This window comes from Jaculus jaculus, chromosome 10, assembly GCF_020740685.1.
Source record: "Jaculus jaculus isolate mJacJac1 chromosome 10, mJacJac1.mat.Y.cur, whole genome shotgun sequence".
NCBI lineage: Eukaryota > Metazoa > Chordata > Mammalia > Rodentia > Dipodidae > Jaculus > Jaculus jaculus.
In genome coordinates, this window is record NC_059111.1 from 14,504,488 (window position 1) to 14,523,126 (window position 18,639).

The following is an 18,639-nucleotide window of genomic DNA, read 5'->3' on the forward strand; positions in this document are numbered from 1 at the left end:
TCTGAAATTATTTAGTTCTAATTACGAGCAGATGGGATGCTTTATTTGCACCTAGGGCGCCTGAGCAAAAGGAAATGCTGTGTGAACAAGAATAATTAAGAAGTTGAATAGTGTTTTTTGCGCTTAAATAATCTGCAGTTTCATGTTAATTAGCACTAATGTAATTATTTAATTACATTTATGAATTGGGGAACTTAAAAGCTGTTGTCTGAAACACAGCGGTAAAATAGGTGTGCCAAAATGGCAGGGGGAAGTTCAGAAATTTGCACTGGAAGTTCTTTTCAAACCCGGGCTGCTGTCATAACGTTCGGGATCTGTTGGCCCACTGTCCGCTTGGCTCTGCGTTGCCTCTACCTACTGTGCTAAATTTCTTCCATGAGGCCAGTTTTTTTTTGTTTTGTTTTGTTTTGTTTTGTTTTTACTCTGACTCAGTAAACTTTTGACAAATGAGGAAATGCCCTAAATCTCAATATGCCCCATTAGCTCTTTGTTAAGACCTTGTAAGTGAAGCGGGGCACAAAGTGGTCCATTGTAATAAAATTCTGGATTGTAACCTGTGTGAGAACTCCTGTCTGGATACGGATGTGTAATACAAAAACATCAAACAGTGCTGCTATGAAAGGAAAATACGGGAAGTATCACATAGCTATAAGGTTTTAAATCAGTAAAACATTCACGGTAACAAAGCGAACCCTCCTCGATTCTAGAGTATGTTTTGACCTGAGTACTTGTAGAAAAGTTTTTTTAAAAAGTGAGGTGCCCAAAGCCTTAAGGCCTCTGGCTGCTGAAGAAGCTGTTTACTGAGATGCGAGTGAGCTAAGATGGATTAAAACACCACTCTAACGGGTGCTTTTGTTTGAATGAGACTACTTTGCACACAAAATTTGAGTGAGACTATTTTGCACACAAAATTAGTTCACACTCAGAAATTGCCCTTGTAATTGATTACAACCAAAGAGGCTAATTGCAGACCCAATTAACTGACTTGGGTCCTTCGAATAAGGTGCAAGAGCTTTTATTTCTGCAACTAATTGTGGACTTGACCTGATATTATGAGGGGAGTCTTGTTTTGCTTCCTTTATTTTATCCAAAGCTGGAACCAGAAACAGGGCCCCACTTTGCAATGTTGATAATGAGCATGAAGGTATTGCAGATATCACTTCCACAGATTTCTTTCCTTTTATACTCCTCTTTTTTTAAAAAAAATTTTGTTTATTTTTATTTATTTATTTGAGATCAACAAGCAGAGAGAGACAGAAGCAGAGAGAGAGAGAGAGAGAGAGAGAGAGAATGGACACACCAGGGCCTCTAGCCACTGCAAAGGAACTCCAGATGCATGTGTCATCTTGTGCATCTGGCTTACGTGGGTCCTGGGGAATTGAGCCTTGAACCAGGGTCCTTAGGCTTCACAGGCAAGTGCTTAACTGCTAAGCCATCTCTCCAGCTCACTCCACTCTTTAAAAAAAAAAACTTAAAAAATATTTTTATTTATTTATTTGAGAGAGAGAGAGAGAGAGAATGGGCGTGGTAGGGCCTCCAGCCGCTGCACATGAGCTCCAGGCACATGTGCTACTTTACACTTCACTCTTGACCCTTCAAAAAGAGGAATAATAATCCCAAGCCATCGGACCCACATAGAAACCTGATACAAAGAAGTCTCCAAAGAAGTAAAAATCAAAAAGTTACGGTAATGTGAACTGGGCAGTAAAGACCATTGTAAATGGAAAGTTCCTTGATATTTCTAAAGGGCTTGATGAATATAAATTAAGTGTGTATGTACATGGGGGGTATAAACCTGATTACAGAAATGAGAATTATATCTGCATTATTTTAAATTTGGCATTAAAACTAGTTTTGGGGGCTGGGAAAATGGCTCAGTGATTAAAGGTGCTTGCTTGCAAAGGCTGACAGCCTTGTTTTCTTTTCCTCTTCCTGCAGGACATAGAACTACCCTTGACGTAATTACATCATACCACCAACCAAGTGGGGCAGCCCTAACTTGTTTGAACCCTTAAAGTGAGACCTAAGTATTGGTAGCTACCCAGCACATTTCAGTTATGGGCTCTTGATTATTTGCTTCACACACACTGCAGTCGATAGTGGCATTCTCCAAGCCATGATCACAGAAAAGATAACCTGTCAGGAGATTTTGTTTTGCTACAAACTATAATATATTTTAATCTCTAATTTGAAAACATGAATGTAAGACAATTACATGTTGCAGAGTAACCTCTTTGAAAGGGGAGAGTTATGAAATTTATTTTTTTTCCCAAGGTAGGTTCCTCACTTGAGCCCAGGCTGACCTGAAATTCACTATGAAGTCTCAGGCTGGCCTCACTCACAGTGATCCTCCTTCCTCTGCCTCCCAAGTGCTGGGATTAAGGCATGCATCATCATGCCCCACCCAAATTATGAAATTTGTTTGACTGTTATATATTTCAGGTAGGAGTCCTAGATATAACAAGTATTTTAGCTATTTATTTTATTTTATTTATTTGATAAAGAGAGAGACAGAGACAGAGAGAGAGAGAGAATGGGCACGCTGTGGCCTCCAGCCGCTGCAAATGAACTCCAGATGCATGCACCACCTTGTACATCTGGCTTATATGGATCCTTTGGAATCAAACCTGGGTTCTTTGGCTTTGCAGGCAAGCACCTTAACCACTAAGCCATCTTTCCACCGTGTTTTACCAATTTCAAGTTATTGGAGAGGTGAAAAGCTGTTGATTAATTGTCCACAGGCACTGACTAGCCTTGTGTTTTAGAAGATGACAGGGAGAATCATCCTTTCTAGAATATGTAGGCTGATCTCTTAATTGGATATTGCATATTTTTATCATTTTTATTAATGAAATATAATTATAACAAAATAATTTGCCATGGTTCATAGCAGGAATAGAAAACTAGGATCTATTTTTAGCAAAACCTATCAGTCAAAGAGGAAAGAGCTACAATAAAGAACCCTAATTCCTCTAGAACAAAACAGAGGTCTAAATCAAACCTGCCAACTAATTCTGCCTCCAGTTTCTTTGACCAGGTTATTTCTTCCACTTAAAAAAATATATGTTTCTAGCACACAGACATACAGATAACTGGGTTTCATTGTGGCGTTATTTTTATGTAATTCTTTTGTTTCTCTTTCCCCTCATTTCTCCCCCACCTCGTTTGTAACCTCCCCCATGGTCTCTCTTTCGCTTTCATGTCATACAACCTTTTTTAAAAATTTATTTTATTTTATTTATTTATTTGAGAGCGACAGACACAGAGAGAAAGACAGATAGAGGGAGAGAGAGAGAATGGGCACGCCAGGGCTTCCAGCCTCTGCAAACGAACTCCAGACGCGTGCGCCCCCTTGTGCATCTGGCTAACGTGGGACCTGGGGAACCGAGCCTTGAACCGGGGTCCTTAGGCTTCACAGGCAAGTGCTTAACCACTAAGCCATCTCTCCAGCCCTCATACAATCTTTTGTCATTTCCCCTTTCTCCACTCCTCTTCCTCTTATGGTCTCCTATCCACCTAGCCTCATAGTCCATGCCCTTTCCCACCTCCTCTCTCTCTCTCTCTCTCACACACACAAACACACACACACACACACACACACACACACACACACACACACACTCACTCACTCACTCAGAGGGAGGACTCCTCTGCTTTTGACCTAACCCTGCCTGCGCCTCTTCATCACAGCCCATCATTTGGTGCTCTACTTAGACTCAGCATCACTGAAAAATAGGTTTGAGGGCTGGAGAGACGGCTCAGCAGTTAAGGCGCTTGCCTGAAAAGCCTAACAACCCGGGTTTGATTCCTCAGTGCCCATGTAATACCAAATGCACAAAGTGGCACATGCATCTGGAGTTCATTTGCAGCAGCTAGCGGCCCTAGTGCTCCCATTCTCTCTCTATCTGCTTGCAAATAAAACACATGGATATATGTATATTTGAGCTGAGTGTGGTGGCACATGCCTTTAATCCCAGCACTTAGGAGGCAGAGGTAGGAAGATCACTGTGATTTGGAGGCCAGCCTGGGACTACAGAGTGAGTGCCAGGCCAGCCTAGGCTAGAGTGAAACCTTACAGCTGAAAAAACAATGACAGTCAATGAGTTATGCCAAGTATTAAGCACAGAGATTCGGAATAGAAATCTCAGGCTGCTGCCAGTCAGTTGCCTCTTAGGGATGAATTCTCCCTCTCTTCCTCTCTTAGAATACATGTAGAATGCATGCAATTCATGTAATGCTTTATTTCATTGCCAACTGACTTAATGACTGAAAGTAATTTATAGAGTTAGGCTTAATTTTTTTCCCATGCATTATATCAGCAAATTAACCTTGGCACAATTGGAGGTCCCCAAATACTGCATTCCATCAAACTTGTGACAACTGTTATTGTAACATTCATGAAGAACATTATTCAACTGGCCTAAACTACCCCGAAAGCCTGAAAGAAAAGACAGAAAAGTGGACTTTTGTGTGCAACTGCTGATATCCTGAACCAAAGATCCCCCAGGTGCTCAAGAGAGGGTGACTTAACCCAGGAGTCAATGATGGGGGCTCCCCTCTACTATAAGTAGGAGCAGGGTAGGTGCCACCAGGGACCTTCCCAGTGTCATTTCTTAGTTGACATCTCAAAGATCAGATCTACTCTATGCCAAAAGCTGGGACTTTCACCAAATCATCACAGTCATCAACAAATATTTTGACAGATGGCATGGAACCCATAGAAAGCTATGGAAATACCACACCAGATCCCCAGGCCAGCCAGATGCATGGCTGAGATCTCTCAGCTATCCCCTCCTAGAAATATCCAGATCATTTGAGATTGAGAACAACAACAACAAAAAAGACTGAAACTTTCAAATTGCACCACAGACCAAACCAAAAGAAAAACTTACTTCTATTCTTCTGTATATTCATATAAGTAAAAATTCAAATCAACACCATTCCCAGGTTAGAGCTGAGTGGCCCAATGACTGACTCTACAATATGAAAATCTCCAGCTGGTCTTGAGCTGCCCAGCGTTGTCGACACGGGTGTTCCAGGGTACAAGATCCCAGACTTTTCAATAAGTGGAGGAATATTAGGGTGTGTTCTAATAGGAATTTCACATACTAAACAAAAATACGATTTTCTCTAAATCTCCGTCATTCTCATAAAAATATTAGAGTTTTTTCCGTGGTTCAAAAACACTTATGTCTCAGGACCCGTTTGCAGTCACTGTTAATTGAAGACCCTAGTGGGCATTAGTTTAAGTGCATTGTATCTGCCTTCGTTTACTGTATTAGAAATGAGGCCTGTGCAATGGCACATGTCCGTAATCCCAGTAATGGGGACACTGAGGTGAAGGGATTGAGAGCTTAAAGCCAGCCTGGGCTACATGGCCTGACCCTGGACAGAGTGAGGGGGGGAGACTGGGGTGACAGCACAGTCAGTAATGTTCTTGCCTCACATTCATGTCAAATCCCTAAGACCTGCATGAAGTGCCAGGTGTGGCGGTTCACACCTGTAAGCCCAGCGCCGGGGAGGCACCACCAGCAGGACCCCTGGCGTTTGTTCCACTGCCAATCTAGCCTAATTGGCGAGTTCCAGGTCAATGTGAGGACTTGTCTCCAAACAAAACAAAGTGATGGATGGCATTCCTGAGGATAACATTCAAGGTTGTTTTTTAACCTCTACATGCACACATAGTCACACACATACACACATGTAGACATCCACACATGAACATGCACATCACAGAGAGAGAAGGAGAGAGGGAGGGAGAGAAGAAGAAAGGAAGGGCTGAGGAATTTCAAAAATATTTATGAATTATTGAACCATGACCAGGATTAATCTATTTTAAAAAATCAGTGTTTTCCAAAGCATTGGTGAGAATGACATTAAAAAAAAATATTTTATTATCTGAGAAAGAGGCAGAAAAAGAGAGAGACAAAGAATGGGTGCACCAGGGTCTCCAGCCACTGCAAATGAACTCCAGATGCGTATGGCACCTTGTAAATCTGGCTTATGTGGGTCCTGGGGAAGTGAACTGGGTTCTTTGGCTTTGCTGGCAAGCACCTTAACCACTGATCCATCTCTCTAGCCCAAGAATGGCATGTTTAGGTAAGCTTGCACATCTCCTGACAGAGCATGGTTGTACTCTCGCCCTTCTGTGCTGGGCCTGCCGCCTGTGTTGTTTTGGTTGAGGCATGCGACAAACAATGCTGCAGAGATTAGTACCTGGGAGAGAGAGGAGCGTTGTCGGCTGTGTAGCCTTTCCAGACATCTGTGCGTGTCGTCTTTGACGTGATACTAAGCTCCACACATTGCCAGCTGCCATGTGGAATCTGCGTATCACACGCTTCCTGTGTTTTCTGGCTTGGGAGAAAAGAGACTGAAAAGGATAATTTTTAAAAAATGTCAGAATGAAGCCAGGTATGGTGGCGCACGTCTTTAATCCCAGCACTCGGGAGGCAGAGGTAGGAGGATCGCCATGAGTTTGAGGCCACCCTGAATAAAACTACATAGTGAATTCCAGGTCAGCCTGGGCTAGAGTGAGACCCTACCTCGGGAAAAAAAAAAAAAAAAAAAAAGTCAGAATGGTTTTACAAACAGTTTTGACCTTGCAGACTTTCTGGAGTGCTGTTGGTGCCCTCAGAGTCCTGAGAGCACGACTCGGGATCTTAACTTTAGCTGGTGTCATATACAGGTGACCACTGATGTACAGGTGGGGTGGCTGCTGTCTTGTCCTTTTGAAGGTGAGGCATCTGTCCATCTGCTTTGAGAAGGTTCCCAAAGCTCAGCAGCGATGTTTTCTACATCCTCATAACAAAGTCCCCTCGTGTCCTGAAGCTCTTTCCAAAAGATAAGTATCAATTTTAACCAAATCAGCACTAGATGTTATATAAATTAGTCCCAATATGGTCTCTTTTGTGACCTCTTGGTATCCTCCTCCCTTGCTTTCTAGAACCATGTGCTTTCACACTTGCATGTGTAACTAAAACCTGGAAATGATCATGACAAAACTGATAGGCAGTCATTTGTAAGGTATGTCGCACATCCTCCTATATCTTTACCATTCAAATGTCTAATCTTTTTAATCAAGGGAGGGTGTGGTCGTTTGAATGGTTATTCCCCAACAGATTCAGAAATTTTATTCAAGCTTGTCACTCTGGGCAGATGCTAGGGTCCAGCCCTAAGGTATGTTTAGAATTCCAGCCTAAAGTTTGCAGAGTGCTTGAGCTCCGCCTGGGGTTCCTGGAGTGTGCTTGCTTGTAATGCTAGTGGTGGTCTTTCTCTGTGCATGAATCTGTGTAAAGGGGGACAGCTTCTTCGGCCACTGTGGAACTTCCCCTGGATACGTAAGCCTCAATAAATCTCGCTCCTCCCACAAACTGTGCCTGGTTTCATCCCAGCGACATGAAGCTGACTCCCACAGGGGGTCAATTCCAGATTCCCTCTGTATTAATGTCACTCCTGCTAAGCTGGTATCCAGTATGCTTTCTTGAGTAAAAGAAAAAGTATAGAGTTACAACTACTGCTACTGTAACTCTGTGTGTGCCACAGGGAGGAAGGGATGCACTGGACATCATCAAGTTCAAATGGGAGTGGGAGGGCACTGGAGAGGTAGCCCAGTGAGTAAAGAGCTTGCGGTGAAAACATGAGGACCTGAATTTGAATCTGCAGTACCCACATAAAAGCTGGGTGTGGTGGTGCCTGCCTGTAATCCCAGTGCTGGGAGGGGCAGTAGAGTCAAGAGAATCCCTAGAGCTCACTGGCCAGCCAGTCTAGCTGAATCAGCGAGCTCTGGATTCAGTGTGAGACCCTGTTAAAAAAAAATAAGATGGAGGGCTACAGAGATGGTCTGGCAATTAAAGGCCCTTTCCTGCAAAGCCTGATGGCCCGGTTTGTCCTTTAAACTCTATATGCACACATATTCTCTCTCTCTCTCATACATACACACATGCAGACATCCATCCACATGCATGAAAAGGCACATAAACATAATGTATTTCTCAGTACCCACATAAAGCCAGAAGCACAAAGATGGTGCATGCATCTGGAGTTTGTTTGCAGTGGCTAGAGGCCCTGCTGTGCCCATTCTCTCCCTTGCTCTCTCCTTGCAATTAAATAACATATTTACAAAAAAATAAGATGGAAAGCAATTGAAGAGGACCCCAACATTGACCTCCACATGCATGTGCCTGTGTGTGCGCACACACACGTACCCACACACACACACACACACACACACACATGCCTAGACACATCACATATTCATACACATGCCAAAAGAAGTCGGGAAAAGGCTGAGACTATTGCTGAGACCGTCCATCATCTGAGGCCTGGGTGACCAGATGAAAACTACTCAGTCACCAGGACTCACGTGTTAATTCCTCTGCCCTGGGCGTCCCTGGAAAGAATAACACTTAAGACAAGAGGAGCCAGGGGTCCAGCACAGAGTGGCGATCCAAGTGCTCCAGAAGGTGCGACGAGCTGCGACAGAGGCACACACCAGCTTGAAAGAACGTCACCTCGGCTGTGGTCTCGGGTCTCTGCAGTCACGATGAAGGAGACACCAATGCCAGCGGCACTTGTCTGCTTGTGCTGGGGGAGAACTGCAACAACTGATGGGTGTCTATGTGGAAGAGGGGTTGGGACAGGCGGTGAAGGCAGCAGTGGGGACAGAGAAAGGATGACCAGCGAACGTCCTTGGTTTCGCAAAAGGTCAAAAGGAACCGAATGCCTTCAGAGAGGTAGAAGTCTCCCCGGTATTGAAGCAGAGGCAGCAACACGTTGCAGAGACTTTCTTGTGGAAAGACGGAACTTTCTACCAAGCTGGGAAGACTTGGCACATGATGAGGACCGCCACGAGGAAGGACAGAGGCTGGGACATAAAGAGGAGGAAGGGAGGCGGCCCTGCTCTGTAAGTCCTACTTTTTTTCTATGAAAAGGATCTAGAAAACATTTCCAAATGCTACTTCCCACTCTTTAGACTTACCAGAAATTCTCTAGATGACAGAAGCCACTTTTAGAGTATAGACAGGAAGGCAGAGATGAAGAGAGCACGTGAAAGAAAGGACTAAGGATACGTGAGACAGAATCTCTACAAATTTTTTTACTTATTTATTTGAGAAAGAATGAGAGACAGAGAGAGAGAGAGAATGGGCACACCGGGGCCTCCTAGTGAGTGACTGCAAATGAACTCCAGATGCATGGACTACTTGTATATCTGGCTTATGTGGGTCCTAGGGAATCAAATCTGGGTCCTTTGGCTCTGCAGGCAAGCACCTTAACTGCTGACCCATTTCTCCAGTCCATTTTTTTTTTGTTGTTGTTGTTGTTGCTTTTTGAGGTAGGGTCTCACTCCAGCCCAGGCTGGCCTGGAATTCAGTAGGTAGTCTGAGGCTGGCTTTGAACTCATGGCAATCCTCCTACCTCTGCCTCTAGGAACATACCACCACAGCTGGCCCTCTGTCATCCTTGATTCACTGGTGAAAAGAGAAGTGGGACAGTGTCTGGGAAGGGTGGTTCTTAGTGGGAGCAAGGGCAGGTAGGCCGTACCGTAAACCTAGCAGCTAAAACACAAATATAGGATGTTACAGCTCTGTGGTTCAGAAGCCTCAAAAGGGGCTCAAATTGACGTCAGCAGAGCTGCAGTCCTTTCTAGAAGTGCGAAGGGAAACAGGCTTGCTTTCAAACCTCTAGAATTACTCAGAAAGGAATGACAAGGAAGGTTGTTAATCACCTCCCTCCATCTCTCAGGCCTGCAACACGGTAACTCCCTTTGCCTGCCTTTGACTGCCGTATCTTTTGCCTCCCCCTTCCCCTTGCAGGGCCTCCTCAGATGACATCAAGCCCAGTGAGAAAATTCAGAATATGCTGCTTACAATCAGACAACCAGCAGCCTTAATTTAGTTTCCAACCATTTTCCCTTTGACTTGCAACCTGGCATATTCACAGGTTCTGAGGATTCAATACGAATCTCTCTGAAGGACCATTAAATATTCTGCTTACTACAACAAACTGAAAATCAACACAAGAGTAAAAAAATCTTCGTCACCCTCTAGCATTCTCAGTTCCCACTGCAGGGTCTTCTCTTTTATGTATTTAAATTGATCATAAGAGGGGCTGGAATGCTTAAAGTCCGCTTCCCACACAAGCATGAAAGACCGAAGTGGCCTGAGTAATTAAACTTCTAAACACCCACTAAACAGCTGGGTGCTGCAACTTGTGACCCCGGTCCTGTGGGGAGCAGAGGATCAGAATCACTCGGCTCGCACACACAGGAAGCCTGGGATCAGCGGAAGAAGTCTGCACATGAGTGAGGACGGGGACACCCCGCGCTCCTCTGTAACCTCCGCACATGTGCACACGAGGCAGCACATCTGGTCATATATGAGCACGCATCTCACACACACACACCATATATGCAAATGCAGAATTCAAGTCGGTCCAAGAGCTAAATACGAAGTGGCTGAAATACACAATAATATGTAAAATTCTGTGATCTTGGATAGGAGACAAAAACTCCAATCCTGTGTTCCCTCCTCTCTATGTTCCCTCCTCAGTAACGGGGCAAGGCTGAGTTTGATGTTTTCTCAAGACTCCGCAGAAAACCTAGTCTGACCTTTAAAGCAGTCATCCTATATGTCATATAGAAGTTTTTTTTCCAAAGAGATTTTGAGAGAGCATAACCCACGGGTGCTTGCCTTCTGCCCCGTGTCCGTGGACACAGAGACAAGCCACAGGGCTCTGTTAGCACCAAAAGAGCAATGCCGTCATCTTTCTTGCCCTTCCAAGGTTAAAAGTTCTCCCGGCTCAGAACAGAAGAATTGTGTAAACACATGTGCCTGACAGAAGGGTTTAGTCCCAAATCCAAATCTGTGTAGAATGACTCTGGGCCACAATTTTTAAAATGTCAAAAATAAGTTCATAATAGATTACACTTCAAAAGTGCGGTGTCTGCTGAACACCTCAAACTATAACATCCTTGTTGATAGCTTCCTGGTGAGGTCACTGTTGAGTTTAGTTCATGCTACCAGCCTTGTTGAGATCGTTTCAACTGGGTGTCAACACAGGGACATTGTGTATATACAAAACATAAGAATAAAAATAACTTGACTGGGACTAGAGGGATGGCTTAGTGATTAAGGTGATTGTCTGCAAAACCTAAGGACTCATGTTTGGCTCTCCAGGTCCCATGTAAGCCAGACACAGTGATGCAAGAGCACAATGTTGCACATGTGCACAAGGGGGCGCACGTGTCTGGAGTCCAATTGTAGTGGCTAGAGGCCCTGGTCGAATTCTCTCTTTCTTTCTCTCTTTCTCTCTCATTAAAAGAAACAGGCCAGCCTATTGGGCTTGCCTCAAAAAAAAAAAATTCTGACTGCCAATGACTGTTCTACTGATGGTATATACATTGCATATACATTGATTATGCACATTACTTGTCACAGAATGGGTTGTTTAGTGCTTTGGGAATATATATACCTCAAAACACTAAATACCTTATATTTACACAACTTTACTGCTTTGCAAATGTTGTCTTATCCTGACTTCATGTGATCCTCTACAATAATGTTTTCAGGTTGCTAAAGTGCAATTCTTTTTTTTTAAATTTTTTTATTTTTATTTATTTGTTTGACAGTGACAGAGAGAGAGAGAGAGAGAGAGAGAGAGGATGGGCATGGCAGGGCTTCCAGCCAGTGCAAACGAAATCCAGACATGTGCGCCCCCTTGCATATCTGGCTAATGTGGGTCCTGGGGAACTGAGCCTCGAACCGGGGTCCTTAGGCTTCACAGGCAAGCGCTTAACCGCTAAGCCATCTCTCCAGCCCTAAAGTGCAATTCTTTAAGATGTATTTGTAGGGTTGAGTAGCCAAAACAGTGCTATCACACGTGTGTGTGTGTGTGTGTGTGCTGTGTGTGTGTGTATGTGTGTGTGTGTGTTTAATATGCATCCTTGACCACTGGGAAGAGGTACCAAGCACTTGAATGAAAAGGAGACAAACCCACTCACATGCTGCATATGTGGCTACAAAGTGACCACACATCTTTTCTGTTTTAAACTGTACATCATCTTAATGAGAAATCTTATGCTGCATGTCATCTTCACTTTTGAAAGAAAATCCACTCATGGAATACTCTCAGGCCTTTTGTTAGTTATACTCTATTCTTTTGATAATTTTCCTCATCTTCTTATAGTCTCAATATATGTTACTCAGAAATACATCTTTTTAGACATTTATCTGATTGGAGATAAATACTGAGAGTTACAATATTGTGACCATACGTAAAAACAACCTTGAATTTGTACCTGTCTCTCTTAGCTTTCACATATGGAATGGTTTTTCTAAATTACTTGAGAAATTAATAGTATTTTTCTAAAATGACCCAAGTAGCTCATGGTTCTTCTGCTTCTTTTAATTCTTAAGTTTGTGTGCACAAAGCCAAGAGATGTTTTGAAATGAATTGTAAACTCATTTAATTTTCAGATATCTTGTGTTTAAACACTGACATCAAAGCACAGAGCCAATTATCAGAGTTCATTTGGTCGAAAGTTTCACGCTGAATTGCTATAGTTTTCCTTCTGCTGAAAAGGATGCTGTGTCATGTCTTGAAGATGAGAGTCTATAAAATCACTTTGTCTATAGCAGTTGAACTTGAAACCTGTGTTTGGGCTCACTAACCACAAGGAGGCATTGAAGCATCTCTTCAAAACATGAAAAACAATTTTATTTATTTTTTTAATTTGCACATTGAGTTTCTGCGTTTCATATAAGTAGTTATACTTGCCCGCGAGTATGCATGCCTTTTCAGTTTTCAGGTTTTTCTTTAAGACCTGAAATCTCAGCAGAAACATGTCACTGCTGCTATTTCTTTTGTGGAGATTTTGAGAGAGCATAACCCACGGGTGCTTGCCTTCTGCTCCACGTCCGGGGACACAGAGACAAGCCACGGGGCTCTGTCAGCACCGAAAGAGCAAGCACCACCGTCTTTCCTGCCCTTCCAAGGTTAAAAGTTCTCCCGGCTCAGAACAGAAGGATTCTTCTTTGATAAGAGAATTGCATAAACACATGTGCCTGACAGAAGGGGTTTGTCCCAAATCTGTATAGAATGACTCTGGGCCACAATTTCCAAAATGCCATATGACTTAAACAGCCAATCTTTTTAACCTGAGCATCCCGTTCTTAGATGCCACTCTGAATATTCACGTTAAGTGTCAGAAATTTTCTCCCTGCTTCTGCAATCCTGGAGCCTGGGGACTTTGCTGGGATAGAAAATAGGAACCTCTCAGTTGCAGATTCCTGCTTAACATGCTTAACAATCCTTTGAGAAGCATGGACCTTGCTGCTGGGAGCAGCATTTCTGTCAGGTGCTCCAGAGGAAATTCTTTAAGGAAAATGTAGACGGTGACATTTCATGATTCTCATGTGCCATTGTGCTATATTGACTTGCTCTTTCTCTGTCTTGACATCTTGTTTGCCTTCTAGGGTACACCCAGCCTGTGCGAAAAGTTATCACCGATTTCAACATACAGCAGAACATGCAGCTGGGGAGACTGTGTGATATCATAGGTACAGGAAGTAGCTTTATGTACACGACTCTTTTCAATTTTTATCAGTCGATGTTTATGAAAGTTTTCCATTATACTTATTTGTTATTCCTCTGCAAGGAAAGAGTTTAGATTCATGATCTTTCATGGTGATTGCATGTTTTGTTTTAAATACCAGATTTACAGCGAAGTTGACTTGAAATTTTAAAAAATGATGTTTTTATCAATTACTTGGGAAATTTTCTAAATTCTGTTTGCCCTAGGTTTGGATAGCAATTTCTCCCCAATAGATCAAAATAATCTTGATTTGTTGAATCCTTGTGCTGAGTGAGGTCAGAACTCTATGCGTCTATCAGTAATGTCTTTTGGATTGTCTGAGGCATGAGTGGAAGGTGGGATCAGAAAGGAAGCTCAGTGCCACCGGGTAAGAATAAGAGAAAGGGAAGCAGGTCTTTAAAGGAGCTTCTCTGTCAGTGTGGAGCTTCCAGTACTGAGAAAACCCCAGGTGCCTCGTGGAGGGAATTCTTAGAACTCTTGACCTCGATTCTGATAGTAGTTTAGTCAGTTCTCAGTCAGTCTGAGATCTGGGCTCAGGAGAGAATGATTAATAGGCATCAAGGTCAGGGTTCAAGTCCCACTTAAAATTACATAAATACATAAATTACAAATGGCAAATGATAACATGGAGCCAGTAATAACACGTGAGGAACTAACCAAAAATTCAGGATTAAATAAAACTTCAATTTTTATTACTTATCAAACAACAGCTTCTTTGTTTTGTCAAAAGATAATTGTTTTGGCCCTTATTTAAGCCAAAATAGGAAGGGTTTTTAATTATCAATGACCAACTTAGCTGGATCCCTGGAATGACATACTTTGCATGATTCATATATCAGCATCATTATTATTTTATAAATGCCATTTAGTAACAAAAATACATCAGTACTAGAAATTTACAGTGTCCTAAAATAATAATAGCATAATTGCTTTAATCTATTATCTAGGCACTAATACTGTTTTTCAGCATTACAAAAAAAAGAAAAACTTTAATGATCTGAGATTGATTTGTTAGTGCTAAGCTGAAACTAAAGTCCTGACTGGTGGAAACCACTGAGGTGCAGTAGAGGGCAGACTTGGCTCTAATTTATTTGAATTAATCTCTTTGCTTCAGCTTTTTATATACCCTTCTATATATAGTACAAGCTATCACCAAAGAATTTCTATACAAGAGAATCCCATTACTGGAAAAGACTAGAACACATTGGACTTCTATTTGAAATAATCCAATAACCCAGTCTACACCTTCCATGGACCATTTTGTGAGGATAGACGTTTCTGAGATTATGTCTTTTCTTGGTACACTATCTTTATGATGTAGCAAATGCACTCAGATTGCCTCTTCCAAACAAGTAAACTCAGAGGCAGTGATGAAGGTAAAGTGATCTCTTATGAAATAAAAAGAGGAACAAACTAAAAATGAGTAATGTTTTTGGAGGGACAATTAAACTTCTTTCATTAAGGACTAGGAAAAAGTGGTGGGTGTTTTTGTTTATTCAAAGGGATATTAAAATAATTGGGTCACACTAATAAGATTCATCATTTGATACTGGTTGTGAAGTCAGGATTATCAGGTAGACCCCATAATTAGTATTTTCAATTCCTGGATAAGGTAAGAAACTAACTGGTTTTGACTACCAATCAAAACAACTTTTTACCTTTGTATTAGCTTCTTCCACAATTAGCTGCTAATTAATTGTGAATATTTATAGATTCAGAATGAAAACACACTAATCCTGGATATTTAAACCCATTAGTTGGATGCTAGTTTCTTCTCCAAACCACAAGGCTTGGGACAACTAACTTGATAGTTTAGCAATTAGATACAAGCTATTTAATTATTGTTTAGTCAGCGAATTCATTTTGAGGTTTATTTGGCAATTTGAGTTCTAGATAAAAATGGGAACCCCATTTAAATGTTTATATGCAAGAAGCACCTCCTCTCTGAGCCTAGCACTGGGCCAATTTAGACGCTGCTACCTCCCAGTCTGCAGGGGAAGCTTTCTCCCACATGCCATATATCTCGCTCAGAAAGTATACAAGACTTCCTTCTGCCTGAATCCCTCCACCCTTCCAAACCCGTCAGGCAACCCAGGAGTACTTCCTCAGTGACTCCTGTGCACTCTGGGTTAGACTGAAGCTGGTGTGTGGGGAGAGGGAAAACAGGGACGGACCTTGAACTGAAGAAGCTTGGAGAGATGGAAACTGTCACATGGAACAACAGGGGACACTGCCTGTATTTAAGTAACTGACCAAAGGAGTACCTGACTTGATGCCTCATTGTGCACACTTCTCTCCACCAAGTTTGGAGCTGTGCATATGAAATGGTTGCTCTCCGAAGACAGCATCTCCTTCATTCTTACTGCTAGACTTCCTTGGGCGTCTAGTCAAGGACTTTGTCCCTATTTATATCTACATCAGCCATCCATTTTATGAATGAATTAATAGCTCCACTGGCTGCTAATTTCCCATCCATACTTCCTAAAAGGTTCTGCAGCATGGAGTGATCACCTCCTCTCACTATTCCATCTGGACGGGATATTCGGTAAGGATTTCTTTCCATGTGCAGAATTAAGAAACCCAGCCTTGAAAGTGAACAGTTAAGTGTTTTGTTTAGACCTAAGAATCACTGCATGTACTATTTAAGTAATGTATCATTCACTGGGACTGGAGTAGGGGAAAGGTGGGTTTCCTGAAGTAAACATTGCTATGGTCATAATCAGACCAATGATTTGGTCAGAATATTCCACACATTGGCTCTGTCAAGTCAAAGCAGAATCAGAAATTGCAACTTCATCAGCTTTCTAGAGTTAATAGTTGCTTTATAATCTGCTGACGTTAATGGGATAAATTCCCATTGATGTTAATGGGAACTGTGTGGGTAAATCCCTGTGTATTACTTGTAAGTTCACATCTACAGTGCCTCACAGCTCTCCTTCTGGAGGGCTCACTCTGTGTATTTTGTTGTTGGCACAATTCTTTTTTCTTTAGAGAAATACGAAAGTTCAGAAAAGCTGACTTCAATTGCCAAGATGTGTGTGAGACCAATTTAAATTAACTCCAGTATGGTTTTTACTTTAAACTGCACAGCATCCACTGGATGCCAGAGTTCGTAATGCCGATGACCTTCCTATCAGTAGTTAACATTGTACCTTTGGTTTTTAGATGCCAATGTGAATGTCATCTACGTCTGCTCCCACTCTATGAATGAAGAGTTAAGACAGTATTACAACAAACTCCTGAGTCTACATGCAGCTGTCAAATCGGGGAACACTGAGGACAGAAGTGACCTGCAAAACAGGTTCAAAATTATCACCCCTGAAGCTGTAAACATCTTCACTGTGAGTTTGTCTTCTAATTACTACGGCTTCAGGGATGCAGTAAAATTAAATTGGAAATTTTATAACTTGCAACGCTCTGGTACACATCAGTGAAATATTATTGCAAGTTTAACAGCTTTACTGATTAGACTACTAGTTGGATTGTAGGAAATAAATGTCGCAGTTTAACTTTCAGACTTAGTTGAGCTACCCCTGCCCAGTTTCTCTGTGGCAGAAGCCTAATTGCAGTAATTGGGTGGTACCATCAAGTAAGTGAATTTAGAGCATGCACCATCCATTTTCCTCAATCTTCTGTGGAGGACACCGGGGCAGAGAAAGGATGGGCTGTTTATAGTCATAAAGCTGCTCTGGGAGAGAACGCAGCCTGGGGCCTATGTTTTCTGACATCCACAGAGGTATTCATTTTGTTGTTGTTGTTTTTGAGATAGGGTCTCACTCTAGCCCAGGCTCACCTGGAATTCACGATGTAGTCTCAGGGTGGCCTTGAACTCATGGTGATCCTCCTACTTCCTAAGTGCTAGAATTAAAGGTGTGTACCACCATGCCTAGCTATAGGTATTCATTTTAATTCCATAATTTCTCCCCGCCCCCTTCAGGTAAGTGGGCCTGACTTACCATGTCCCATGGTTCCTTATCAACAAAGTTCACTTTTTTGGTGTGTGTACATATGTGTGCACACATGTGGTATGTACACACGTGTGGTATATGCGTGTACACATGAGCAGAGGTTAGAGGAGAGTAAGTGTCCTCCTCTATGGCCTTTCTGCCTTATTTCTTTGAAACACAGAGTCTCTCGTTGAACCTGAAGTACACCGTTTTCAGTCAGGCTGGCTGTCCAGCGAGCCCCGCCCTCCTCCTGCCACCACCTGCCTCGGCCCTGGGGTTACGGGAACACATCGCCACGCCTGGCTTTGTATGTGGGTGCGAAGGAATCTGAATGCAGGTACTCATGCTTGCATAGCAAGCACTCTTACCCATTGAGCCATCTCCCCAGCCCTCACATTTTTCAACATACTTTAATTTTTTTTAAAAATATTTTATTTATTTATTTACTTATTTGACAGAGGGGAGGGAGAGAGAGAGAGAAAGAAAGAAACAGGAAGACCAGACACAGAGAGAGAATGGGCATGCCAGGGCCTCTGCAAACAAACTCTAGATGCATGTGCCACCTTGGGCATTTGACTTACATGGGCACTGGGGAATCGAACCTGAGTCCTTAGACTTCACAGGCAAGTGCCTTCCACTAAGCCATCTTTCTAGCACCTTAACGTACTAATTTTTAATGAATGGAATGGAATGGAATCCCATCCCTGGACAAGAGCCTGTGGTAAATTCATGGAGCCATAAATGCAATGTTCTAGAAAAAGGCAATACAACAGATGCTTTGAAATGAATTTCTTTACAATTTAACAAGACCGAACTCTTCATATTAACTGCTTAATACCTAATGAGCCACCCAGCTTTGAAGGATTACAGAGTGCATATGCTGATAGGTACCTCTTTCTAGTAACAATTGAGGTACACCAAAACCAGTTCTCTACATATTGCCAGAAAAACTAACTAGCTAAACGCTACACACAGGAGGAATCTGAGGGCTGGGATAGTACCTATCACCTCTTCAGATGTGCCAGGATTAAGAAATAGAAAAGGGAGGGGAGGGAAGGGAGGGAGCCGAGAAAGCCTTACTATGGCTACAGGAATGGAGGC

At 42.5% G+C, this 18,639-nt stretch overlaps 1 protein-coding gene across 1 annotated transcript in view; it reads left to right on the forward strand.

Moving 5' to 3' along the window:
* Iqch (IQ motif containing H) overlaps positions 1-18,639 on the forward strand; it is a 134,910-nt gene that overhangs the window by 27,628 nt on the left and 88,643 nt on the right. The window contains exons 8-9 of the mRNA XM_045160624.1: positions 13,473-13,556; positions 16,757-16,932. Coding sequence (XP_045016559.1) covers positions 13,473-13,556; positions 16,757-16,932 — 260 coding nt within the window. The remainder of the gene's footprint in view (positions 1-13,472; positions 13,557-16,756; positions 16,933-18,639) is intronic.